Source organism: Drosophila takahashii, chromosome 2R, assembly GCF_030179915.1.
Source record: "Drosophila takahashii strain IR98-3 E-12201 chromosome 2R, DtakHiC1v2, whole genome shotgun sequence".
Taxonomy (NCBI): Eukaryota; Metazoa; Arthropoda; class Insecta; order Diptera; family Drosophilidae; genus Drosophila; species Drosophila takahashii.
Genome location: NC_091679.1, coordinates 40,068,583 through 40,094,529, shown reverse-complemented (window position 1 = coordinate 40,094,529; position 25,947 = coordinate 40,068,583). Strand labels below are relative to the sequence as shown.

The 25,947-nt window shown below is 45.5% G+C and overlaps 6 protein-coding genes across 14 annotated transcripts; 5 read left to right on the top strand and 1 right to left on the bottom strand.

The window, feature by feature from the left end:
- Nucleotides 1-80: 80 nt before the first annotated feature.
- PTP-ER (Protein tyrosine phosphatase-ERK/Enhancer of Ras1) lies at nt 81-6,006 on the top strand. Its single transcript, XM_017146575.3, has 2 exons — nt 81-3,391; nt 4,011-6,006. Exons 1-2 carry the CDS (start codon nt 506-508, stop codon nt 5,262-5,264), a joined length of 4,140 nt encoding a protein of 1,379 aa, XP_017002064.3. The 5' UTR covers nt 81-505; the 3' UTR covers nt 5,265-6,006.
- A 567-nt stretch (nt 6,007-6,573) lies between these two features.
- Nucleotides 6,574-8,643, top strand: clt (cricklet). The gene is made up of 4 exons (XM_017146765.3): nt 6,574-6,726; nt 6,780-6,905; nt 6,976-7,199; nt 7,261-8,643. Exons 1-4 carry the CDS (start codon nt 6,676-6,678, stop codon nt 8,534-8,536), a joined length of 1,677 nt encoding a protein of 558 aa, XP_017002254.2. The 5' UTR covers nt 6,574-6,675; the 3' UTR covers nt 8,537-8,643.
- A 1,699-nt stretch (nt 8,644-10,342) lies between these two features.
- Nucleotides 10,343-13,611, top strand: LOC108060875 (gem-associated protein 4b-like). The gene is made up of 3 exons (XM_017146791.3): nt 10,343-10,559; nt 10,619-12,823; nt 12,883-13,611. The coding sequence occupies exons 1-3, from the start codon at nt 10,442-10,444 to the stop codon at nt 13,356-13,358; spliced, it is 2,799 nt and encodes a 932-aa protein (XP_017002280.2). The 5' UTR covers nt 10,343-10,441; the 3' UTR covers nt 13,359-13,611.
- A 1,427-nt stretch (nt 13,612-15,038) lies between these two features.
- PIG-Z (phosphatidylinositol glycan anchor biosynthesis class Z) lies at nt 15,039-17,283 on the top strand. The gene is made up of 2 exons (XM_017159895.3): nt 15,039-15,287; nt 15,350-17,283. Exons 1-2 carry the CDS (start codon nt 15,131-15,133, stop codon nt 17,281-17,283), a joined length of 2,091 nt encoding a protein of 696 aa, XP_017015384.2. The 5' UTR covers nt 15,039-15,130.
- A 488-nt stretch (nt 17,284-17,771) lies between these two features.
- On the top strand, nt 17,772-18,405 carry LOC108069699 (cuticle protein 16.5-like). The gene is made up of 2 exons (XM_017159896.3): nt 17,772-17,909; nt 17,978-18,405. Exons 1-2 carry the CDS (start codon nt 17,817-17,819, stop codon nt 18,335-18,337), a joined length of 453 nt encoding a protein of 150 aa, XP_017015385.2. The 5' UTR covers nt 17,772-17,816; the 3' UTR covers nt 18,338-18,405.
- A 2,454-nt stretch (nt 18,406-20,859) lies between these two features.
- Nucleotides 20,860-25,876, bottom strand: Rcd1 (Reduction in Cnn dots 1). Of its 9 annotated transcripts, XM_070212228.1 has the most exons (9): nt 24,941-25,581; nt 24,485-24,804; nt 23,899-24,425; nt 23,034-23,479; nt 22,738-22,966; nt 22,559-22,618; nt 22,458-22,505; nt 21,801-22,388; nt 20,860-21,745 (listed from the first exon to the last, which is right to left on the bottom strand). In XM_070212228.1, the coding sequence occupies exons 1-9, from the start codon at nt 25,301-25,303 to the stop codon at nt 21,003-21,005; spliced, it is 3,324 nt and encodes a 1,107-aa protein (XP_070068329.1). In that variant the 5' UTR covers nt 25,304-25,581; the 3' UTR covers nt 20,860-21,002. The 9 variants fall into 9 exon arrangements, with proteins under 9 accessions (XP_070068329.1, XP_017015370.2, XP_017015367.2 ...); XM_017159881.3 differs by lacking the exon at nt 24,941-25,581 and adding an exon at nt 25,721-25,876 and having other exon boundaries at nt 21,801-22,505; XM_017159878.3 differs by having other exon boundaries at nt 21,801-22,505.
- Between the last annotated feature and the right edge of the window lie 71 nt (nt 25,877-25,947).

Below are 25,947 nucleotides of genomic sequence, written 5' to 3'. Positions count from 1 at the left end.
ATGAAAACAGGAGCAGACAAAATAAAAAAAAAATATTTTTGAAAATAGACATTTGAAAAATCGCCCCATTTGATTTTGGGCAAACATTTATACTACTTTATTTGTCCAGTTATGATCATGATTATAAATGGTGCACAATTTACGTTGACATAATCTCATCTTAAAAATATTTTATAAACTTGATTTGAAAAATAAAAACGAAATTTCCGAAAATCTTGATTGGTGGTATTTTTGGTGGTATATAAATACCGAAAAATCCCTGCGAAAACGATTGCCTTTTGGATTTTTGTTCGGTATTTTTATTTATCGCTGGCGCTATCGGTGGGGCAATCGGAAAATGTTGTGAAAAGAAAAACGCTGGATTTTGCATGATTTGCGGCCCAAATCGGATATGCTAACTGTGCGGGCGGACTAGTGATAATGCCGATCGAGTGAGGCCAAGACACTAAACGGGCGGAGCGACTGCGCCGCGATCGCCCCGCTTCAGCAATTGTGTGTGTGTATCATGGACAAGCTACGAAACAACAACAAGGAGAATGCACCCATTGAGTACCCCTACCCGCCGCAGCAGCAGCAGCCCCCCCGCCCCGCGCACGACTCCTCCAGCACCACCACCCCCCTGGAAGCTGGCGAGGATGTGGAGAGCAACAAGAGCACCCCCTACTTCACGCCCCTCGAGTTCCTGCAGACCTCCTTTGAGTTTCCCTCGCCCACGGGGGAGGGTGGAGGGGGTGGTGTCCCGGGCATTCCCGAGCAGGAGGATCCCGAAGGGGAGGAGGAGGCCTTCACCCCGCGGCAGTTCACCATAGCCAGCCCCCATCCAGCGCCCCATGTCCACCAGTCTCCTACCCTAAACCGCAAGTTCAAGAGGTTCTCGCTGTACGACCGCCGATCCTGCTCTCCCCACATCACCAGTTCATCCGGCGAGCATCGTGGAGGCACCACCGACAAGGAGAACACCATGCCCAAGGGGGAGTTAGTCGACCACGACCAGCTGGAGAACAGCCTGTACTTGTCGCGCAGCGAGCACAACTCACCCACGATTCTCTTCAGGGATGAGTCCTCCACGACGCCGGGATTGGAGGCCAGCCGGCTCAGCTACTCCCCCAAGCTGCTGTCCTCCATCAACAACCTGAATGTCTCGGGTTCCCCCCTAAACATCATAAATTCAGCGGGCTACAAGAATGGAAACTTCTTTCGCTTTCCGGAGATCGATCATGTGGTGCAGGATGTGCCCATGGAAGCGGGCGGCCACCACCTGGATGAGGCTTCCCGTCGGGATAGGAGTCCTGCCTTGGCCGAACCGCCGGAGCAGCAGCAGCAACAGCAGAAGTCGGAGGGTCGAAAGAATCGCAAGAACAAGAACAATCTCACCATTCGCATCATGGACGTGCCCATGAAGAACTCGAGCCAGCCGTCGCCGCTGCCCAAGCCCAAGACGCCGACCATCAAGAGCACCAAGGAGAAGGCCCGCTCGCTGGACTCGGCGGCCAATGAGTCGGAGTTGTCGATAGTGGTGCACAACATAACCGAATCTCACGGCAGCTGCGATGACATGGATGCGGGGCAGAGCAAGCCCGCGACGAGTGTCATCCATCCGCATCATCATCTGCAACAGCCCGCTTCCGCCAGCCACTCGACGTCGCTCTCGCGACTGGATAGCCACCTAAGCCTGGCCAGCAATCAGAGGCGCACGCCGCGCAGGAAGTCACCGGGAATCAATACCACTGACTGGCTGATGTACCACCGCAAGCAGAACCCATATCAGCTGAGTAGCTCTACGGCTCAGAGTTCCCTGGATTCGGAGGCCAGTTTGACCCCCAGTTTGGGCGACTCGGAGCTAAAGTCCGCCTGCAGCGTGGACGGCGGCTCCAAGTTTGGAATGGGCGCTAGTTTGGCGCCCAGAAGCGCCCACAAGCACAATCAGCTGCTGCACTCGTCGAGCACGAATCTAAAGACGCTGCCCGAGTGCTTGACCCTAGTGGAGTTCTCCTCCTCCAGCGGAGTTAGCAGTGGTGCTGCCAAGGAATCGCCCTTCAAGCAAAAGTCCATGGATCTGCCGATGCCCGCGCTGCAGGCCAAGGCCACGGTGTCCACCTCCTCTATGAATCTCCTGCAGCGGCGCGGTTCGAATCACAGCTTGACGCTCAACCTGCACAGCTCCTGCGGCAACCTGATGAACAGCGGTCTAAGCCATTCCAACTACAGCCTGGGCTCCATACTCAACTCCAAGTCCAGCTGCAATTTGGATGCGGGCCAGCTAAAGTCGGATCAGCAGCCGCAGACGCATCTGTTGGGCAGCAGCAGCCAGGGAAGTCGGCAGGGGTTGTTTAGGAGGCGAGGATCCAACCACAGCATCACGCTGAAGACGGGACACACGACGACCTCTTGCGGGGATCTGAACTCCATGCAACAGCAGCAGCAGCAGGCAATGCTGAGCGCTGAAAAGTACAACCGACTCAACATGCGCACCAATTCCACGGGCTCGGGTTCGGGATCGGGTTCCAATGTACCCACGCCAAAGCGAGGATTGCTAGAAAGGCGGGGCTCCAATCAGAGCCTCACCCTCAACATGGGTAGCATACAGAGTACAGAGATTCAGGTGCAGGATCTGGGGCAGCCAAAGGTTACAATTTGCAGTTGTGCTGCCGCCAACCAAGCTCCGCATCAGCGTAAATTCTTCAGCACCGAGAATCTAAACAGCAGCAAGGTGAACAACCAAAAGTTCTTTGGACAAGTGTGCTTTGGTTCCGCCTCGGACTTGCAACCCAATCCGCAGCAGGAGTCGGCTAGCGAGGATCAGGGCGCCACTTGCACCTGCGCCGGAACCGTGCGCAACATTATGACCCGCCCGCTGTCACCGCAAACGACCAGCGAGGAGTTCAAGATCTATTTAGCCAGCATACAGATGCTGCAGAGCGCCTCCAATCCGCTCAATCAGTTCGATTTGATCCGTTTGAACTACGTTTTCGATCACAGCTACCAGACAAACAGGAACATCATCGAGCAGCCGCCTGTCCTGGGCTCAAATGCTCGGGATTTGGACACGCCCACTGATCTGGTGCCACCGAGCTCGGAGGACAGTGAACTACTTGCCTGCTACCAGACAGTCGTGAAGAGGATTGTGCAATCGCTACCCGAACTGGAGGAAACCGAGCAGAAGCGCATCTTTCGGGATCTGCACAAGGAGTTCTGGGATCTGCCGCTAAATCACCAGGAGAAGCCGATGGTCTTTGGCTCGCAGACGAAGAATCGCTACAAGACGATCCTGCCCAACGAGCACTCGCGCGTGCTGCTCGAAACAGAGTCCAGCGAGCTGATCAACCTGCAGGAGGAGGTGAAGCGGACCGCCAGCGAGGACATGCCCTACATAAACGCCAATTATATCAAGGTAAGAAAATAAGTCAGGGCTCGGAAAATAACACACTCTGTAAAAAACTTGTGTTATTAACATGTTAAATGTCAAAGTGTTAAGTTCAAAAAAGTTATTGACTTGTGTGTAAAAAATTGTAGCTTATGTTAGAAACATAAATAACACACACAGTTTATTTGTGTTTTTTACACGACGTGTTTTTTACACGACGTGTTTTTAACACAATGAGTTTTTGACATTAAAACGTCAGAAATATATGTTGAACTGTAGTTGAAAAAATTCATCTTTGCTTTGAAACGATTAAGAATAACAATTAAGATGTTCTGGCCCAATATTGATTCTTAATTTTCCCTTCGACTTGTTAATGGCCATAAAATGTAAAATTCATTTGTGTTAAAAACACAATGTGTAAAAAACACGTCGTGTTAATAACACATTTTATAAAAAACACAAGTGAGCTGTGTGTGCTAAAAATTATTTTTCACATTTTAACACTTTTGTTTTTGACACACATGTCAACAACTTTGCTCACACTGCAAAATACAATTTTACATGTTTTTAACATGTGTGTTAAATTCCGAAACCTGAAATAAACACTAAGTAAAAGCAAATGTTTTAATACAAATTTTTATTCCAGGGACCCGACTACGTGTCCAAGTGCTATGTGGCCACTCAGGGTCCGTTGCCCAATACCATTTTCGAGTTCTGGCTGATGATCTACCAGAATACCCAGCGCTACATTCGCCGCTGCGTGGATGGCGGGAGCAGCAGCAGTCCGCACATCGACCGGGCGCAGATCCTGCAGCAGTACTTCCAAAAGATCGTCATGCTCACCAACTTCACGGAGGCGAATCGGCAGAAGTGCGCCGTCTACTTTCCCATCGAGCTGAACGAGATCTTTGCGGTGGCCGCCAAGTGTGAGGTGTTTCAGCTGAGCGCGGCCGCGCGGGACTATTTCGATCGGTACTTGACGACGACGCCCACCTTTGTGCCGGACACTGCGGTGGTGGCTTCCGATGCGGAGGCGATCGACTGCGAGCTAAGTGGCCGGCACATTGGCGTGGAGTCGGTGAAGGTGACGCTGGAAGGCGATCTGCTGGAGGCTCTGCCCGCCCAGGGAAGCTTTTTCCTCATAAAGAACGTCGGCATTGTGCGCAGGAATGGTTATTCGGTGAGGAAGCTGGTGCTGCTCTACTGCATCCGTGTGCCGCAGAGTGGCAGCTATCATCTGCAGAAGATCTACTGCTACCACTATTGGTATCCCGACTGGCCGGATCACCATTCGCCGCGGGACATCAACACGCTGCTGGACACCTGCCTGCATGTTCTCAATCTGGGCAAGTGCGAGTCGGAGTTTGACAACTACGATGAGAGCAGGAGCGAAAGGAATGCCCATCTGGGCGCGCAGCGGCTGGAGATCTACCAGCAGGACATATTCAATGCGGTTCAGCCGCTGCCCGTCATTCACTGCTCGGCTGGGATCGGGCGCACTGGCTGCTTCACGGCCATCCTGAATGCTGTGCGTCAGTTGCGCCAATCGCTGGCCTACTCGCTGACGGGAATGCTCACCAAATCGCTAACCAGCAGCAGCTCGGCGGCGGAGGAGGAGTACCAGGAATGCCCAACGGACAGTGACAGCAGCTTCACCTGCAACACCCTGCGGCACATCAGGCACATTCTGGATAGCCAGGAGACGGAGGAGGCGGTTGAGACGCCCCCATCCTTCGACCGCCTGCCCAAGATGCCGGACATTTTCGTGGACGTGCTGGGCATTGTGTGTAATCTCCGCCTGCAGCGGGGCGGAATGGTTCAGAACTCGGAGCAGTACGAGCTAATCCATCGGGCTATTTGCCTCTACTTGAAGCGCACACTGGCGTTGAGGCGATTTTAACGGAGATCAACCCATTTTATGACGACGAAAGGAAGGATTTAGAAGATGAAGAACAAAACACCAATTTACTATTTGTAATCACAATTTTTGTGGCCCTTATTTTAAACGAAAAGCAACCACAACGGACAAGTAAGAAGTAGAACCAGAAACCATGGCTAAAAGAGTCTCGAAAAAGTTACATAAGGCGGCATTCTCCGAGATGCTCTCAATGTTTGCTAAATATTACTATTACCACATATTCTATATATATATATAAATGTTTATTAAGTGTTGGATGTATGTGTGTTAAATGTGTACATAAGTGTAAATGTTTCCGACTTTTTGTGTGAACTATGCTTAAACTAAAGTTAATTAACAATTATTATACCTTACCTTACTACTTACCTTACCGAAACCATACCTTATCATAACGACGCGCATCTATACAGAGCTCGAGACGTTCGGCCGCGTCCCTCGGTGAGTTGCGCATCCCGTTTTGGGGGCGGGGAAAGCTCAAACCTTTTTCAAGTCGGTCCCCTTCCCGGGGTCCTTCTGACTAAAACACCAATTTCCCCAATCCCAAACGGACAGCTCGACCGCCGGACACTGGCCATTTTACGGACAAGAGTTCATTTGAACACACAAGAGAAAATCTCGAAAAGAAAAATTGAAACCCATAAATGAACTTGTATTAACGTTTATGCAATGAAACTAGTCAAATAAAAATTAGAAACATTTTAAATGTAACTTTAATGTGCAAAATAAAAAGTGTTTTTTCTTTGAGGGGAATTAAAATATACATATATGAATGAATCTTGGGATCATTTGCTTAAAAGGTGCAATAAAATATGAATTAATTCGATTAGGATTTCTAAATAAACTTTCCTTTTAAAATAATGAGTAACATAACTATTTTCTTTTAAAATTCATGTACAACATTTAATTTCCTTCTAAATTGTCTTCTTATTTATATTTAAATCTATTTAAAATACAATTTTAATATGATTAGGGCCAATTTCTCAATATCAATTTAACTTGTATCATTAAGTTTCGGACCAATTGAATTGATATTGATATTGCGAAATCGATCTATTAACCTTTAAGTTCCTTTTTTTTTTAACAGATAAAACATTAAGAGATCGGACCTTAAAAGAAGAAAAATAATTATTATAATTATATACAAATATTTAAATGAAAAATAACAACAAAAAAAGTTTTTATAATTTATTTATTTATTTTAAGAAGTGATATTTTAAAATCTTTTCTATTTAAATTTGCAATGTCTAATAGCACCCGCAGCACCAGCGAAGGGTTAACGCGTCAGCTGTTTTTGACGAGCAAAGTTCAGCGGTTTCAGGTTTTCTGATTGCCGAATAATTGCGGCTGATTAGATTGTTTATGAAATCTCGTCTGGCGGACAACTAATTTCGCCATGCTCCGCTCGGGGAGATTAATGTTCACCAGGTTCCACAGCAGCATGAAGGTGAGTAGATGCACTTTCAGTTCGTGATCAACTTTAAATTGCGAATTTTCCAGGTGAAAGTGCCAGTGAAGCAAGGTGTTGTGGTGGGAAACCAGAAGAAACTGGCCAATGGTCTGGAGTACAACAGTTTCCTGGGTGTTCCCTATGCAGAGCCTCCGCTGGGAGAGCTTCGTTTTCGGGTGAGCTGGTGTTAAACCACCTGATTATTAAGAATCCCTCATAATCTTTTACGATAAAACCACTATTTAGAGCCCCCGACCACTGGAGCGTTTCCAGGAGGAAGAACTGGACTGCAGCAAGGAGGGAAATATGTCCCACCAGCGAGATCCCTTCACCCTGCAGGTGGCTGGCTCAGAGAACTGCCTGTTCCTCAATGTCTATGCACCCAAAGTCAAGAATCCGGGGCATCCGCTGCCCGTCATGGTGTGGATTCATGGAGGAGGCTTCTTCTTCGGCAATGGCAACAGTGATTTGTGGGTTATATAAATTATTATATAATTTCCCTATCTAATCTTTTACAACCCTTATTTTTAGTCACTTTCCCGGCAAGCTGATGGAGCAGGAGGTCATTGTGGTGACCCTAAACTACCGACTGGGTGCCCTGGGCTTCCTCAGTTTGCCCGAAGAGGGAATCCACGGCAATATGGGGCTCAAAGATCAGCGTTTGGCCCTGCAATGGGTGCAGGAGAACATAGCCAGCTTCAATGGCGATCCCAGCAATGTAACCCTATTCGGCGAAAGTGCCGGCGGTGCTTCAGTGCATCTGCACACTTATGCCCGCCATGCCAACCGGTTGTTTCACAAGGCCATTATGCAGAGTGGCACGGGGAACATGGAGTGGGTGTACCAAAGCGAAGCCGCTACTAAAACCCGTCGCCTAGCGGAGCTTCTGGGAGGCGGTGATTTCGGTGGCGACACCAAAGCACTTTTGGCCTTCCTGCAGAAGGCGCCACCCACTGGCATTTTGGCCAACACCTTGAAGGTTCTAACGCCCGATGAGCGGCGACGTTGCCTGCCCTTCGCCTTCAAGCCAGTTGTAGAGGATAGCAGCAGTCCGGACAGCTTCCTGGACCAAAACATCCTGGAGCTGATGCACAAAAAGAACTCCCTGCGAGGAATGCCAGTGATCATGGGCTACAATTCCGCCGAAGGTCTCGCCATGGTGGTGAAGGCCAAGCAGAAAATCGAGGCCTACGAGGATGACTTGGCCAGGATGGTGCCGCGCAACTTGGTGCTGGATCCGCAGGCCGCAGAGGCCCAGGAAGCCGCCTCCGACATACGAGCCTTCTACTTCAACGGCCAGGCGTTGACCATGGAGAACCTGGACAACCTGGTGGATCTCTTTTCCGACTACCACTTCAGCATGGATCTGCAACTGGCCGCCGAGATCCACGCCAGCTGCCAGACGCAGTCTCCTCTGTACTTCTACCGTTTGGATTACGTCGGTGGTCGCAATATGTACAAGAAAATCTTCCAGAACGAGGATCTTCGTGGAGTGGCCCATGCCGATGATATTTGCTACGTGTTTCAGATGGCAGGTGACGAGACCGAGATGAGGCAGGATGACTTGCTGGTCACGGAGCAGATTTGTAAGATGTGGGCGAATTTCGCGCGCAATGGCAAACCATCGGACAGCTGGAGGCCTGTCCAGAAACCGCAGGATGGAAAGCCCTTCCAGCTGGACTGCCTGCTCATCGATCGGGAGCTCAAGATGTGCGCCAATCCGGATGGCGAGAGGATGGACTTTTGGAGAAGCATGTACAGGAGATATAGGAACAAGTGCTACGAAGCCCTGAGAGCTAAACTATAACTCATAATTACTAAGAAAACTATCTGAGCAATTACTAGTTTCTAGCAGACATGTGTTCCATTTTCAATCCTGAACAAAAACTTAAAAAGAAAATGTAAATAAATAATAACTCCTATTAAAAATGTTAACTTTTACTGTATATTGTAATCCTATAAAAATTGCAAATATCTTGATAGGGAAAAAAAACTTGTATTTAGCCAATTACATTTTTATTAGTTATATTTTCTTTAATATTTGTGTAGGTAAATATGTTTTTTTTTTTAATTTGTGTAATATTTACTTTATTACTAGATCATAAAAGAGGCTGTCTTTGGATGAGACCTTTTAGATTCGTGTGTGTTTTCTAAAATGTTAACTTTTACTGTAGGCTGATTATAATCCTAAAAAAATTGCAAATATCTTGATAAGGAATGTCACTCTATTTAAAACCATTTGCATTTTTATAACCTCATCTTGTAGAAGAAAAACTTCTGTTTAGCTAATTCACATTATTATTGGTTATATGTTCTTTAATATTTTTGAAGGTAATTTTGTTTTTAATATTTTTGTAATATTCACTTTATTACCAGATGATAAAAGAGGCTGTCTTTGGATAAGACCTTTCGCATATGTAGCGCCTTGTATAATTGCAGGGTCTGTCATTTAAGACGTTGTAATTGCTGGCATCTCCGCGGTCTCCCAACTCGTCACAATGCTCATTGTCATACTGATTATTTGGTTCGCCCGGATACCAAATATCTAAAGTTATTGGATCCCCAGTTGAGAACCAATCATGTTTTCCCTGATTCGCCAAATCCGCACCCGAGGTCCAGTAAATTTCATAAATATTATTGTTCAAAAGATACTGGTTAATAAGATCCCACTCTTCTTTGGTTTCAAAAGCTATTAGCTTGGCGTCCATCCTGTGACATGATTCTGCAGCATCAAACCAGTTCTTTTCCGCCTTGGTTTCAATGTAATAATAGCCATGACCGATCTTTACGAAGGGTCCTGTTGTAAAATTCAGATCATCCGGTATTCCTAAAAGGTAGTTTGATGAATTTGTAAAACCAATAATATATTTTTTTTTTTTTACTTTATTACCATCCTCAATAGTTGGAACTACTTGATAGGCTCCAACTAGGGAAAGTACGCCGACTACAGCACTGATCACTGTGTATTTGATGACCATTTTTTGATAACTGAATGATACACCACCGATTCGAAATATTTTATACTCACGGTCTGTGTAGCTTTCTAAGATAAACTATATTTATTTTTTGATAGGCTCACGAGATAAAAAGATATTTCTCTTTTGTCAACATTTACTTGAAACTATAGACGGCTAATTAAAATGGCAAGCCAATCAGTTTTGTCTATAATAATTAAAATAAATCCCATTATAATGCCTCTTTGTTATTCTAAATTATTTGTTTCATGTAATCCGACTCATATAAAAAATCCGAAAATATGAAAAACCGCCATCGTTAACTTTTACGACTAAAATGTGTTGTAACTGTCATAAAAATAGTCAGTTATTACCCATTTATTATGTGTAGTTCCTTAAGCTTCCGAGATCGCGACGGACGATTAGAGTGAAACATTGTAGAGGTTATAAGTTTACATGGGGTTACTACTTAGCTAGTTTCCCATCCTTATAAAAGTAGCTAGGTTGTAAGCCTATAAAGCGTATGAAAATAAAGAGTTTAGTTCCTACTATTATAATTTTAATTGTAAAAACCGTTACACGCATACATATTTTCGATACTTCGCCGCCAAACATCGATGTTACCGATGTTTTGAAATCATCGATGTTGGTATCGATGTTTGCCCACCTCTAGTGGACTGCCGCGAAAATCGCATTGTTTTTTTATGAACAATTTTCGGAATTTCCTGTGAAAATTAGTGAAATAGCTGGACGCCAGGATGATAATTGAGAAGGAGCATCCGCTGGACAATTGCCAGGTGTTTGTCCAGCTGAGAAAATGCTTCAATGACTACGGGCAAAACACCAAGAGCCTGAAAACCCTAATTTACTGGAGCGGTAAGATAAAATTGCAAGAGTTTGGCCGGGAATAAGGGTTTTATTTATTTTGTGGACAGGAAACGATGAGCACATTGAGCAGATCTGCGTCCAGGTGGCTGCCATACTGCTGGAGCACGAACTGATCCGCATGGAGCCACATGCCAAGCGCCTCGAGGAGCTGGTTGCCCGGCCAAATGGCCCAAATGCCATGAATCACCTGCGCGGACTGCTGGTCTACCTGGTTCTGAATACGAGCAGGGAATCGGACTGCCAGTGGAGCTCCCAGGTCATCCACTTGTGCCACCAGCTGCCGGCCATTCCACAATTCCTCACCATTGCCATTGCATTGAAATGTGGCCTTCAGGAGCCGCTGGAGGAGTTCCTCGCCTGCGGACCCCGCTGGCTGACCACCCAGTATTTCGAGGCATTCAGTGAGACTCTCTCGCACGTTCACCCAGATCATTTGGATGCCTTGCCCCTGGTTTTTGGCTCCCTAAAGGCAGCTGGCCGCGCCATTATCCATCATAATCTGCCCGAGGAGAACAAGCGACTGCTGCGTCAGATGGCCAGCATGCTGCAGCGTCATCTGCTGGACTCGCAGGATCGTCTGAAGACTCTGCCACGTGCAGCTATGAGAAAGCTTTACCTGGCCGAGGTGATGCAACAGCTGCTGGAGGTGCTCCTGGAGATTTTAACTCCTCGGCATGGCCAAAAGCCCAAATGCTTCAGCATCTACAGCCAAATGAGCTTGGACATCAGCGGCAGCTACTCAAAGGATCCCACTGCTGACTTGCGGCTGTATTCCCTAATTCTTCTAGACGCACTGCAGCGCATTTTGCAGCTCATCAGCGTGGACACCTTCATGTACTGGCTGGAGATTCCCTCGCAGCGATTGCTCTACAGCTACCAGGAGCTCATCTGCAGCCAGACGGCCGAGTTGCTTGGGTTAGTCCAGCCGGATGAGGAACTCGGGCAGCATTCGGTCTGCAAGCAGATGCAAAGCTTTGCGGATGCAGCCAAAAGCTTTGAAGATCGCCTTGCGGAGTTGACTTTGGGTGAACTGTTGACCTTTCTCGACGGCGATCTGGGTAATGTGAGCAATGATCAACTGCTCGCCGGTCTGGACAACCTCTTTGGCCGCTCCATTGCCTTTGGCAGCGATGAGTGCGTGGAGACGATGGGAAAACATCTCAAGCTGCTCGGCACCAAGCATTCCGGATTGATTTTACTGCACTTAAGTCAGGTGGTGGAGGCCAAGATGGTGACCAAAGATGAGGGCATCTCCATAACGGAAGTGAAGCAGGAAAGGATCGACGACGATGAGGAGGAAGATGAGGAGGAGGAGGAGGATGAGTATAGCAGCCTGCTAAAGTTAGTGCTGCGTCCTCTGTTTCAGCAACTCAGTTTGTCGGATAAAATTCAACTCCTACAAACTCGCGACGAGCTGAATGTGACGGAGGGCTTTAACTTCGAGGCTTCCGATCACCAGGAGCGTCGCATACGTTTCTTCAATCGCTTGGATATGCAGAAGAAGTTCCCTCAAGAGGAATTCCTCGAACTTTGCTATGAGAACGCCAAGCAAACGTGGCTGGATTTTGCCCGATTGGCGGTAACGCATCATCGCTTTATGCTCCTCTTTTGGCGACTGGCCTGTCATGGTTGTCCCAAGCATGCTGCTCGCCATATTCCCAGCTGCGCCGAGGAATTCTTGCTGGACGAGCAACTGCTGATGAAGCCGAACGCCCTGCGCTTTCTACTTTCCCTGTATGGCCATCGGCAGATCCTCAATGGATTGTACATGCAATCGAGTGTACTTTGTGTTGGCCTGAAAGACGGTGAGTGTCCTTATGAAAAGGAGGCACTGAAGCAGGCACAGGCGGGATTTCTGGAGGCCTGTGCCGCCGGCTTATGCAAATTCAGTGAGTCCTTGAACTACAGCTGCCTGCAGTTCATCCTGCGACTCCTGCTGGCAATCACAACTGCCGAGAAGCAGCTAAATGTGCAGGGCATTCGACAGCTACGTAAACTCAAGAGAGAGCACGGAAAATCGGAGGAAGGAGACGATGCACCGGCGGTTAAGAAGGCCAAGGAGTATATTGACATGCACGCCTTTTTGCTGGAGTGGCGCCAGGAGAACTGGCCGCTAATCTCTCAGATAATGCTAACCATAGATGCCTTGCGCTGGGATTTGACCACCTTTGAACAGGTGCGCGTGGATACTTTGGGCCTGGCTTTGCGTTACTGGCGACGCGGTCTTTCGCATTTAAAAATTCTAAGCGAGGGTGAGTTTAAATAGAGTCTAAGACAACTTGTACCCATCTAATCATAGTTTTTTTTATAGAATTTCGGCAGAGAATCTTCAATTTAGCCGGGAATTTAAAGCACAAGGACTTTTGGGTGGTCAATCTAGACGAAGAGAGCTCTGACTACAGCCGGCGGCTCATAAGATTGTTGACGCAGGCCAGTGCAATGGAGGCCACCATGATATTTGGCAAGGTGCTGATAAACCGCACCGATTGCTCCCTAATAAGCGAGCTTAGCGATGCAGTGGAGCAGGCAAAGTGCGAGTCCGCTTTGCAGGCCTTTCAGTTCCTTTTCCGAAGCTACATAGTAGCCTATCGGCACTTTGTCAGGCACATAAAACCAAGTCGGTGGAGCTACCATTGGGCTCATTTGATGAGTGTTGTGGAAAGAGCTCCCATGTCAGTCCACTCCGAAATCTTGACGGATCTTCATGTTGCGTTCGCATCGCGATTGGGCATGATTCCTGACGAGCAGATGAAGCAAAAGTCCTCTGACACCGAGGATATGCTATAAAACCATCATATTCATATTCGTATAATCAATGGACCGCCACTATTCTAACATTTAGAACAGCGTGAAGCGGTCTCGTACCTCATGAAATGTATTATATATGATTTTCTATCATATTTTGTTGAGGAACAGCAAAATAATGTAATATTTTTGTAATGCCTTAAAAAGGACGATCAGAATGAATCTTTATAAACTAAAACTCTTTATTTATTGTTTAAGTTCAGGCAAATGTTGATGAAATAAAATTTGCTATGGCCAACAGTTTCTTGAAACTAATATTTGGCTTTTATTTTAACTATTAAATGTACATTTTCCCTAATATTTTAAAGCTAATAAATTAAAAATATTTCTTTATTAATTACACAGGCCGACAGTGTTTTTGATGCAGCCCTATGGGCATTAAATTGTGTTAATATAGACGGGTATAAGCATATCTGCATACTTAGTTTTCGCGTTTTACGGGTGGTATTTGTGCAATCGCGGTTTGAAAAAAATAGCAACATTAATTGTTTTGATTTAAGATATCCTCGAGGGTCTGTGCTTAGTTGTAATAAAACCTATGCCAAAAAATTGCTTAGATGCCCTTCTAAATAATTGCATTTAAGGTTCCATCATAATTTGAGTCAATCAAAGCCTATGAGCCATTGAAGTAATTTGTTTACCTCTATTCCCAACCAACTTGATGCGGTGAACAGGCTTAAAAAAATACAAGGAAAATAATACCCTCTGCAAGGGTATAAATATGTGCCCTAAAATATTTGACAGGCATCTAGAGGCGTCTTTCACCGAATTTTTAAGATAAATAAGACCATTATACGTCGAAGGATGGAATTTATAGAATTTTTTTCATAGGAACGTAAAAAGTAACAAGTATTTTTGAGTAACTATTACGTAACGAGTTGGTCGTGACTTCACACAGTAGGTTTTTTAAAGATAACAGTGGCGTAGCCTTAAAATTGTGGGGGGAGATATTTAACAGGCATACTAACCCCTTGAAAATACAAATTTTCGATGTTCGGCGCCTACTGCTAAACAAATTGAAAGGCAAATTTCTACGAATGTGTCAGATATTTATGTAAAATGGAATTATAAAATTCTTGTTACTTTTCCCGTTCTTACGGAAAAAATTCTATAAATTCCATCCTTTGAAGTACAATAGTGGGTTTTATCTCAAAAATTCGGGAAAAGTCGTGTCTAGATGCCTGTCAAATATTTTACGGCACATATTTTTCCTTGTATTTTTTTAAGACTGTTCACCGCATTAAGTTGGTTGTGAATAGAGGTGAACAAATTACTTCAATGGCTCATAGGCTTTAATTGACTCAAATAATAATGGAACCTTAAATGCAATTATGTAGAAATACAAATACCACCCGTTAAACGCGAAAACGAAGTATGCAGATATTCTTATATACGTCTATATTAACATATTTTAATGCCCATAGGCCTGCACCTTTTAATAAAGTCCATTTTGTTGACCTGTGTTATAGTTCTTCAGCCTGAAAGCAAAGTACAGAATTATATAGATTATAATTTTAATAATATTTATATATATTTATTTGCAAACAAAAACACCGTTACTCATTTCAAATTCAAAGGAAGAGCTGCCAACTTCCTTTTTACACCCCTTAGAGCCTGCCAACCGATTTTTCTTTGTAGCCCAGCTGAGGTCCCACTAAACAACCATTCACACAAATGCGCTGGCAAAACAAATAAATTGTTGTTGATTTCTTGTTAGATTTTAATTACAATTAAAATTAAAATAATAGCCAAAAATGCGCTTGACAAAGCTGTGGCAGAGTCGCTCGCCCGGCGACCGCCACCTGAGCACATATTTTTGCTTTGCGGCAGTGCGTCTGCTGCTCGTTTTTGTGCCCCAACTGGGTTATGTGCATCCGGATGAGTTTTTCCAGAGCGTGGAGGTGATGACAGGTGAGGATGTGGAGGAATCTCTTTAAGAGGCTTACTATATCTATATCCCATATTTTTTATAGGAGACCACTTTAGGCTGGAGCACACGCGCACCTGGGAGTTCAACAATTCGCTGCCCGTGAGGTCAATAGTTCTTCCATTTGCTCTGCTCCGGATTCCCTGGAGTTTCTACGAGTTTATTGCGGAGTGTGTGAAGGCGGGCTGGAAATTGGATCTGCTGGGCAGCTACACCTATGTGGTGTTTCCACGGCTGATTTACACTTTAATTTCCTTCACCAACGACTATTGTTTGTACCGCATCTGCCGGCTTTATGGATTGCGCTTCGAAATCCGCTTGTTGGCCATGGGAAGCTCTTGGATTCTGCTCGTCTTTGGCACCCGCACCTTCTCCAACAGCCTGGAAATGGCCATGTGCTCCTGGCTGCTCTGCCTGGTCTCCGAATGCATGCTGCGCACGAACACGGTGGTGTATAAAAAGGAGTTTCTGGAGGAGAAGTACGACAAGGCGGAGTCCATAAGCGAAAGAGTGCGCATTTGGAAGCTAAAGAACTCTCTGCCGGCTCACAATTTGCAGCATTTGCTCTACATGTCCACCATCTGCGTGGCTGGGGTGTTTAATAGACCCACCTTCCTGCTGTTTGGAGCACCCATGGTCTTCTTTTGGCTGCTGCGCGGGATGGGAACCAGGAGCGTTACCTTCAGGGACTTTAATCTTCGCATTGCGCTCTTCTGTTTGTGCGCCCTGCCTGCGCTGATCTTCTTCATCTTCTGCGACTCGCTGTACTATCAACATCTGACCCTTGGCGAGCTGCACATGATGCACTTGAGCATCGACAACTTTGTCTTCACGCCCTGGAACTTCATCAAGGCCAATTTGGATTCGGCTCAGACGGCGAGTCATGGAGTTCACCCTTGTTATGTCCATTTGATGGTCAACATGCCGATGCTTTTTAATGTCCTGGCTCTCGCCGCCTTGGGAGCCTTTGCCCAATTGCTGCTGAGATTCTTTCGAGCGGAATATCAAGTGCTGCCGCGTTTCCAGAGCATCGTTTCTTTGATGTCGGGTGCCATCTTTGTGCCCCTGTTCTTTCTCTCGCTGATCAACCACCAGGAACCGCGCTTTCTGCTGCCCGTGACCTTTCCACTGCTACTGCTGCATGCTCCCAAACTCATCACGGGATTCAGCGCCAAGTATCCGTTTCAGAAGGATCACCCACTGTTGCGCTATTTCTACGACAGACTGCTTTCGAGCAAAGCTTCGGGACCTTACCTGCTGCGGATTTGGTACGTGAGCAATGTGCTGCTTACGCTGTTCTTTGGCTTCATCCACCAGGCGGGCGTTTATCCTTTGGCGGCGGATATATCCCATGTGATGGCCACCAAACCGGCGGCCACGCATGTTCACCTGATCACATCGCACATCTACAGTTTGCCCCTGCATCTGATCAACATTCCCAGCTCGAGAGTGCTGCATTTCAATAGACAGACGCATCAGCGATATCGCCGCCCCAGGGATTTTTATTTGTACGAGTATGGAGGGCTTTCGTTGGACTCCCTGCTGCAGAAGGTGAAGCTGATAAGTGGAAACTGCGAGGTGAAGCGCTCGGGAGCGAGTCACTTGCGATACAAACTATATTTGGCCATTCCGGCCTCGTTGAGTGCGGATCTTCACGAGGCCCTGGTTCACTCGAATGCCAGCAGCTACCTGAACTTCGAGCTGCTCAATGTCTTCTATCCGCATCTCTCCACGGAGGCGTTTCCCCGTCTTCTGGGCCGGCATCCCTGCGATGTGGACGCTCCGCATTGGGCACATGACGATCTAAGGGGAACCTGTGCCGTGGAACAGCCGCCGGCGCTAAGTTTTGCTTACCTTAATAAGCAATTTAGTTCTTTTGTCCATCAACTGGGACTGGCGCTCTACGAGATCGATGTGAAGCGTAAAAAGCCGCGTTCTGTTTTACTTAAGAAAACTTTATTAACAGAAACTCCGGCGTAGGAATTTTTCTTTGGCCATTCCAAGTGCCTTAAGCTTAAACCAAAGATTAACTATTTATTGTAACTCAAGTCTTGTAAAGCACAACTTCCGTGAACTTCTGTAAACATTCCTAATTACCGCACAAACCAACTTAACTTTATAAATACGCCTAGTCATTACAAAATACCTTCTTAATCATAAAGTATCAATTAAGTTTTGACAAATACTCAAGGACAATACTACTGAGTGACCAAAGATAATCGAGCAGTTGAAGATAAGAATTTCTATTTAAGAGGTAAGTTAGAAAATCACTTAAAATTTGCTATCCAACAATCAGTAATCAGAATCGTAATTCCGTCCATTTCAGTTGTCGAAATGCTGGAAACGAGTAATCCATTTGACACGCCGTTGGCTGTTAATTCCCGACAAACATCTGAGGGCGTGGGGCGCGGCATCCGCGTTCATTGAACGTTATTACCCGGCAGAAATATCATTGCGGACGCAATTGTGTTCTGATTTAGATTTTTGTATAAGCCGTAAACCCGTTTTGGCCAATGCGGCGACAATTGGCCTATAAAATGCTGGAGAATTTTAGCCAAAAGCATCAGTCACTGACAAACCAACCAACCCAAACAATCAACATGAAGGTAGGTTACCTTTCTATTTATTCAGGATGTTCAGCTATTAAAGGATATTCGTTTGTTTCTTCCTTTAGTTCCTCATCTGCTTGGCTCTCTGCATCGCCGCCGCCCAGGCTGGCTTCATCGCCTCTCCGGTGGCCACTTACGCCGCTGCTCCCGCTTATGCCGCCACCTACGCAGCTGCTGCTCCCGTGGCCTACAGCGCACCGGTGACCACCTATGCCGCCGCAGCTCCTGCTTATTCCACCTATGCTGCTGCTGCTCCTGCCTACTCCACCTACGCCGCCGCTGCTCCTGCCTACACCGCTTCGGTCTACAGTGCTCCTGCCTACACCGCTCCCGTGGCCACCTATGCCGCTGGCGCCGCCTACGCAGCTCCCATCACCACCTACTCCGCTCCGGCCATCGTCAGCCCCTTCCTGAAGAAGAAGTAAACAGGACCATTCACTGACCCACATCCAAACGATTCGATAAACTAAATAAACCGCCAATCTATGCGAAATCTATGGACTTTTTCAAAACATTTAGCTCTATAAGTATGGCTTTCGAGGGACATTTAAAATTTATGGCTAAAATATTCATATTATGAAGAGAAATGCAGCATAAATCTTCAAGAATGGCTGATGAGTTTGTATGACTTTGAAGTGAAGATTAAAATTGATTCTGACAAATTCATAATTGATAGATTTGTTTGAGACCAAAACTGGACATTTTTAAAGTGTAACTACAACAGATTTGAATCGATTTTTGGTTAAGTTGGGTAGAGAGAAAGTTAGTCTAGAATATATACCCTTTCTCTCAGTTCCCACAAAAAGATTTGGTACTCTTGTCTCTGTTATGTGTACAAGATTAAAATCAAATCAATCAAAAAACAAACTCATTGGCAACAAAAAACGGTTAGTAATTGTTAGAACCTGTTTAAGCCGAGCTCTGAAAGATCATTATCATTATCAAAAGGTGTCAAAGAAATCTCAAACGAACCTAAGGTCGTTTTTGCTTTGCTGGCCTCTTGAAAACTCTATGGCTCAGTGGATCTGGCTATTATAATTCATTCATCATTATCTTCAGATCTCATTTCGTCATTGTTACAACTCAATTTCTTTTGTAGGTTGGTAATGTTATAAATAGCTTTTGAGATTTTGATATAATGGTTACCTTTGAAACTAATTAAACTAATCTGGGAATTGATATTTATTGCGAAAGTTTATTTGAATATATTCTGATAATAGTTTTAATTATATTTCGTAAAAATGACCGTTGCTTGTAATCACACGGTTGGTAAATTTATTAAATTTATTACTTAAATACTATTTCCACTTTATGTTGTTTGCAACTCCAGGTATGTTCCACTACGTCACATCACATGAATTAATGAAATTAAAAAACACGAAGCAAAACAACCAAATTCCGGATTTGTGTCACCTGTGTTTTTTCATCACGTGACTGCAAGGTAGTGGCCTATTCCCAGAATTTTTAAATTAAATGATGGTAACGTATAATAAATTCAATGAAAATTGTAAATATAATTTTCAACTAAAATTGAAGACATTTTTAAATCAAACTCAAAGTCGCCCGGTAAAAAAAAAATTGCCTAGAAAAAAAGAAGATTTATTTCCGATAATTTTAATAGTTTTAGCAGATGCAGCCGAACTTTTTAATCATATGCACTTTTATTCATATATTGAAATTAACTTGAATCACTTTATACATTTGTAAGTAATGTTTTGTTTATTTTTTAAAGTTAATCGATATTCTGATTAATTTTTTTTTTTTTATTTTTCTTTTTGAAATTTCAAAAATAATTCACAAGTTATCACTTTATTATTATTATTCACCCCATTTGATCCTTCAGTTTGAACTGGCGTATCCTTGATGATCACTTATATCAGGCCGATCTGTACCTGATCACGTTTGGCGAGCTACTGAAGTCCCTAGATGTCCAAAATGATGATGTTACCCCTAACGCCACATAAATCCGGAGATTCACATATTTATAATTCTATATCCAAATGGACGAGTCGAACTGTACATAAAATGTAATTAAATATATGACTGCTACAAATGCAAATAAGAAATCACGAATACAACTATAAACATTATGCAGGCAGTATTCGGGATTCGCGACAATGTTCTTCAGCCTTTCTGAGCGAATCGCTTTCAAATTTGCTGACTGGTCAAAAAGGGAGCTTAACCCATGATTGCAAACTCAAGTTGTTATCTTCTACAATATTTCGAACAAAAACAGTAAAATTTACTGATGTTTTTTTGAAAATATAAAATTAACTCATTAATAAATATAAAAAAAAAATATTAAAATAAATTTAAAATTGATTTTTATTAAAATAATATTTATTACACAAATTGTATTATTATTATTTTATTTATTATTTAACTTATTATTACATCCAATATTAAGTACCTAGATCATGATTTTATAATCCCTACTCAAATGGGTTAACTTGAACTACATAAAATAATAAAGTATTTACCAAGAAATCCAGACCCAAATCCAAATATACAAACATATGTAGATATGTTTTTCCATGCATGTGCCCATGGAACTTCAATGAAATTTTAGCTTTTTGTCCAAGCTGCCGGCAGCGAGCTGCAAAGTGCAATTCTCAGCAGAAAGTCTGTCATCAGAGCACATTTTGACAGTCACTGGCTGCAGTGCAGCCGTGTGAACCCCTGTGGTTATATAATGCCAGATAACTCCACTCTCTGGACACTTTTACAAACGCACTTTGTGCCGAAACATTTTTAAAAATACAAATTTTCTCACGCCGCTGCCGCTTCCTGTCCTCCGTCATTCTTTAGCATATAGTATACTTGTATATTATATAGTCCAGCACAAATCAAAGCAGGCCATGATATGGTAACCTAAAACCCAGACGTGGAATTTGCACAGGTTTGCAAGCGAAGCGTTCTCTGAATTCCCAGAACTTACATTTACAAATTTTCTGTCAATTTATCTGTTTTATTTTAGTGAAATAATAATCCTTGAAATAATGGGTAGGGGGAAATTAAAGACCCCCTAATCACCAACTTATTAATGGCTTTCTTAACATATTTACAGTGCTATATCATCTATAACTAATTCTAGTTTTTGCTTTGGGTGGGCGTAGCAGCCGTCGAAGTCGTTGTTGTCGACGTGGCCGTCACCTTGGGAACGGGCCCGATGTTGACCACTCGGCGCAGGGCTGCGGCTCCCGAAGATGTCGCTGCTGAAGATGAGACAACGGCTCCACCCGGTATTCGATTGCCCAGCATTTGCACTGGCAATTGCTTGAGTCCAATGGCGGACTTGAAGTAGATATTTCGCACGGGCGTCTTGCCGTCTCCAGAAACTGTTTTGGATGCTCCTGTAGTGCTATTAATCACCTGGAACTGCGAATAGCCCTTGCTGCCCACGGCACCCGCTTGTCGAAGAGTTCCTTGCGTTGGCTTGATGGTCTGCACATTGACGGTCTTGACACTGGTAACCAGAGATCCCGTTGCAGGATCTACCATGATAGGGCTGCTGGAAGCCGTGGTCGTCACTGCTCCTCCCGTCTTTGGACTGCTTACTATCCGTATGGGTACTCGATGAGTCCCAGTCACCACATTTCCCATTGGTTTTATTGTATTCCGGTTGAGATAGACCACTTTGTTCTGACTGGCAACCGTTCCGCCGGGCGCAGGGGTGAACAACTGCTGGAGGCCTTTGTTGAGCACTATATTTCCCGACTTGGTGGCGCCCGAAATGCCTCCACTGTTGGTTACCATGCCAGGTGGCTTATTAGCCTCCTTTATGATCTTCTGACTGATGATCAGAGGGCTCTTGTTGGCGCTACGAATGGGTGCTGTAAAATATTTGGAATTAAAATCATGAATACAAAAAAACACCATTTAACCAACCTGTTTTAATATCCTTGTCTGCCTGTTGATGCTCGGGAATGTTGCCTTCGTTGTCGGCAAAAACTATGGGCATATCGATAATGTTGGACAAATCCACACTCCCCGAAGGACTATTGGTTGCAGAAGTAGGTACACTCTTTGTAAGATGCAGCATGGTCATGCCGTTTGCGTTTTTAAACACCGTGTACTTCTGTTGTCCCGATCCTGTGGTTGCCGATGATCCAACTGCACCCGCCGATGTCCCAGCCGTTGCAAATTGCTGCGTTTGTCCAGTGGGCGTTTTCAAGGTAAAGATCTGCTGACCACCAACCGATGAGCTTGGCAGCGTCTTAACAATGCTGCCAATGGTGGCGGCGCTTGTGGTCGCACCACCTGGCTTGTTCAGCGTGTAGTTGATGAGTTTTCCCTGCGCCGGAAGATGCTTGATCTGGACAAACTGATTGGAGGGTATCATCTTGATCTTGGTGCCGGCTGCGAGGTTAACTGGCGGCAATTGTTTCCCCAAAACACCTGGAGTGATCACCTTGGGCACTCCCGCTGATCCTCCTGCCGTCGTCGATTGCGCATCTTCGTAGTCCAGGGCATCATCTAGTATGAATTCAATGGATTGGTTTAGTTCTTCGCTGCTCAACTTCGATTTCTCTGGATGAGGTGCACCTTTTTGGCCACCGACATTAGGAAGGGGTCGAGTTCGGGGTCTTCCAACTGAAGGGGGGGTAGAAATGTTAGTTGATGAAGAAGACCCGGAATGAATTTACCCTTTCGCTTGGCAGCAAACGGATCAATGAGACGCGGTGGCTTCGGCTTGTGGACGCGAGCTTTCGTCGATGGATGAGTTTGGTTTGGGAATGTTTCGGTTAGGTGGTTAGTGGGTTAACATGCGGGATGGATAGTGGGATGATACTAGTGCTGAATACAATACGAATGGAATACTCACTGTGAGGCACAAACTTTGATTTGGCCGGCTGACCCATTGGATCATCGAGACCGCCGTCCACTTTCCTCTTGCGCATCTGTTGGACAGCCTTATTTGCGTTTCCATCAGCCAGAATGTGAGTTGGCTGCTTCTGTTGGCGTTGATAACCCTGCTGGTGCATCAGGGAAGTGGGCATTCGAGGTCCAGGAGGATTACTCAATGTCCTGCTCACAAAGTCAAAGACTTCCTCCTGCAAAATAAAGAAAATATTTTAAAATATAATTCTTAATTTGATAGTTTTTTCCCTTTAAACTTACAACCACCATGTAGTCCACCATGGACTGGGTAACGCCCTCTATGCGCCGTTTGCTTTTTGGAACGCGCAGTGCATCATCGGCACTGCCTACGACAACCAGCGAAGATTCGGACTGCATTCGCTCGCGCAAGCCCTCCATTTCCTCCTGACTTGTGCGAGCTGAATTCTGACCGATGACAAACAGTATGGGCGCCTTGATGTCCAGCATGCGATCATCGGGCGTTCCTCGTGGACCACGCATCGTGTTGTAGGCAAATCCCATGCAAACCAAACAGGCCACACTCTCCGAAAGAGCAACCTGCAGAGCCAAGGCAGAACCAGCATTAAAGCCAACGAGAATGATGCCTCGACTGGGATTATCCGTGCGCAATTCGTGGATCTTGACGCGAGTGAGGGACACAATGGTCTCGGCCACCTGGTCCAGATTCTGATTGCCAATTCTGTTGTCTAAAATAGGGAATACATTTAATTTAGAAAATTATAGTTTGTAAATAATTCAATATTTGTTTTATCATAGTATGCCATGAAATTTCTGATTTGTTTAATTCAATTTTATGTGAAATAAATTGAATGTTTTTTTAATTCATTTCGAATTGAATGAATGAATGAATCATTTTTATGATTTTTTTGAATTTGCAGATTTTTTTTTGGGCTTTCTTTTTAACAAATCAATGTTAACTGCTTAGAAAATAAAATTCATGCAGATTTAATTACAAAATTATGGCCCTTTCTTCTTCAAAAGAAATTGTCGTTTGAATTATTTCGAAATTCATGCCATTCATTCATTCAATTTCTATTAAACTCAAAATTCTAATTAATTCATAATTCATTGAATCCATTCATGCAGGGCTCTAATATAAACCTACTCGTATTGGGCAGCGAGATCTGCACCACCTGGGTGATGGTGGCCAGTGCCTGGTACCACTTCTGCATGCGATCCGAGACGGGACCACTGGTGGGCATGGTGGGCAGCACCACCATGATGGCGTTGTGCGTGAGTTGGCGGCCCTTGGGCAGGATGTTCGGCTCCCAGCGCTTTTTCATCACCGGAGCCAGCAACTCCTGGCTGTTGTTCAGCGGCCGGCTGAACAGCATCTTGTCCACCAAAGTAGGCAGCTTGGTCTTTAGCGTCTGCAGAATATCCAGGTAAGAGGCCATGTACGAGGGCGACAGGTGATCCATGAGCAGGGCGTGAATCCACTGGGTGATGCGCGTCTCCCAGGCGACGCTGGCCAGAACTTTGCGCAGCCTGGAGGCGGACTTGTCGGCACTCACGCGACGATGGATGGCCTCGTGCTGCCGTTTATCGTTGGCCAGGCGAGCCAACTGATCCTGGTCCAAAATGGCACAGACCTTTTCGAATAGCGACTGCTGCAAGGGCGTCCAGCCAAATCTGTGGGGGAAATATTAAGTTAACTAAGGTTTTTCATTGAACTTAAGGCAATTACTAACTGATTAACGCGCGCCACCCAATCCTGTTCATCGGAATTGTTGTTCTTAACGTATTTTGCAATGCGAGCGCACTCATTCATCGCCTCCTTGGCGGCTATCTCGTCGTAGGGCGGCACATGGGCCTGCTGCATCTCGGAGAGCTCCTCCTGCTGCGGCGGATAGGTGTGACAGCTGGGACACTGCGGAGGATGGCGAACCAGGATGTTCCTGGCGGGCGCCAGGCCATTGTGGACATCGCTGCGAGCTGGCGTATCGCGCATATAGCTGTGCTCCATTTTCTCGCCAAAGGAGGATTCACTGGGCGCCGAAATGGTGCTGGACTAAAGGATAAAAGGGAGAATTATTAGTCAAGAACTTTCGTAAGGAGGTACATTAGTGGGATGAGTGATTTTAGGGCTCATGCAGTGCTGGTCTGGTTAATAGATGATCATAGTGATGCCTCTAGTTTAATATTACACTCTCGGTTGGCGTCGAGGGCGATGTGATGACCAAAGCGGGCGACCTAATCGCCGTTGGTGCCTTTGGCGGCGAGCTGACTTTGATGGATCCCGTCATGGAGGCTGCGCTGCCCAGGGAGCCGGCCTTGACCACATAGTAGGAGGCACTGGATCCGCCCACTGGCGCATTGTTTGTTTTTGTTGCCGCTACCGCCGCCGCTGCAGACGTCGCTGCTGTTGTTGTTGTGTGTGTGTGTGTGGTGTATGTGGTTTTCCCTGCGCCCACGCGAGTGAGAAACTTGCTGGGACTGTAGGTTATTATCGAGGACGAGGCCTCCGTGATTTTGGGCTGACTTCCTATCGGATTCGCCACTTCCTTCATGGTAAACTTTTAATTTCCCTTTTTACTGGCTGCGCTGCCCCAAGTTCTCTTCCTCTTCTACGTTGTTGTCGCATTTGCGGCGTTGGGAAACCACAGCTGAAATGGCCACAAACCCCTTGACCTTTGGCCCGAGCAATTATCACACGCGTTTCGCACCGATTTGAACCAATTTTACCAGCAATTCTTATTGATTTTCTGGTTTTTGCCCGTGCGCTACGCAAATTTTTCGTTCTTGCAAAATATGGCGTGCCTGAACGCAGGGTTGCCACATCGCTGATCTGGCAACTCCGCCATTTCCCCCGAACCGCAGGCCCCGCGAAAATATTTATTCTATTTCACAACAAACGGCCAGGGAAATGGGTAACTGATTACAAGGACCTTTAGAGGAACTGGCCCACTAGCCAGGACACTACTTACACTCTCGCTGGGCGTGGGCGTGCTGGGCGGCACTAGCTCTGTGTCGCCGTCCAGCGGCTGGGCCGCGATTTTCGGTTCCTCCTCCTGCGACACATTCTGCGCCACATTGCCGCCGCTCTGCAGGAAATTGTTGAAGCAATCGAAGAACGAGGACATTTTCCGATGTGCGTTCGATCAAAACAGAAATCTATTCACTTTTGACAACAAAAACGCGACAAAAATAAGCG

Bases quoted from the DNA above. Each gene is read 5' to 3' on its own strand.
- PTP-ER (XM_017146575.3), top strand. From the start codon at position 506: ATGGACAAGCTACGAAACAACAACAAGGAGAATGCACCCATTGAGTAC. The intron at 3,392-4,010 runs GTAAGAAAATAA...TTTTTATTCCAG, and splicing joins TAAACGCCAATTATATCAAG to GGACCCGACTACGTGTCCAA.
- clt (XM_017146765.3), top strand. From the start codon at position 6,676: ATGCTCCGCTCGGGGAGATTAATGTTCACCAGGTTCCACAGCAGCATG. The intron at 6,727-6,779 runs GTGAGTAGATGC...CGAATTTTCCAG, and splicing joins GGTTCCACAGCAGCATGAAG to GTGAAAGTGCCAGTGAAGCA. The intron at 7,200-7,260 runs GTGGGTTATATA...CCTTATTTTTAG, and splicing joins GGCAATGGCAACAGTGATTT to TCACTTTCCCGGCAAGCTGA.
- LOC108060875 (XM_017146791.3), top strand. From the start codon at position 10,442: ATGATAATTGAGAAGGAGCATCCGCTGGACAATTGCCAGGTGTTTGTC. The intron at 10,560-10,618 runs GTAAGATAAAAT...TTTTGTGGACAG, and splicing joins AACCCTAATTTACTGGAGCG to GAAACGATGAGCACATTGAG. The intron at 12,824-12,882 runs GTGAGTTTAAAT...TTTTTTTTATAG, and splicing joins TTTAAAAATTCTAAGCGAGG to AATTTCGGCAGAGAATCTTC.
- PIG-Z (XM_017159895.3), top strand. From the start codon at position 15,131: ATGCGCTTGACAAAGCTGTGGCAGAGTCGCTCGCCCGGCGACCGCCAC. The intron at 15,288-15,349 runs GTGAGGATGTGG...TATTTTTTATAG, and splicing joins GAGCGTGGAGGTGATGACAG to GAGACCACTTTAGGCTGGAG.
- LOC108069699 (XM_017159896.3), top strand. From the start codon at position 17,817: ATGCGGCGACAATTGGCCTATAAAATGCTGGAGAATTTTAGCCAAAAG. The intron at 17,910-17,977 runs GTAGGTTACCTT...TTCTTCCTTTAG, and splicing joins CCCAAACAATCAACATGAAG to TTCCTCATCTGCTTGGCTCT.
- Rcd1 (XM_017159878.3), bottom strand. From the start codon at position 25,303: ATGAAGGAAGTGGCGAATCCGATAGGAAGTCAGCCCAAAATCACGGAG. The intron at 23,480-23,898 runs GTAGGTTTATAT...TCCCTATTTTAG, and splicing joins GATCTCGCTGCCCAATACGA to ACAACAGAATTGGCAATCAG. The intron at 22,506-22,558 runs GTAAATTCATTC...CCCCCCCTTCAG, and splicing joins GTTTGCTGCCAAGCGAAAGG to TTGGAAGACCCCGAACTCGA.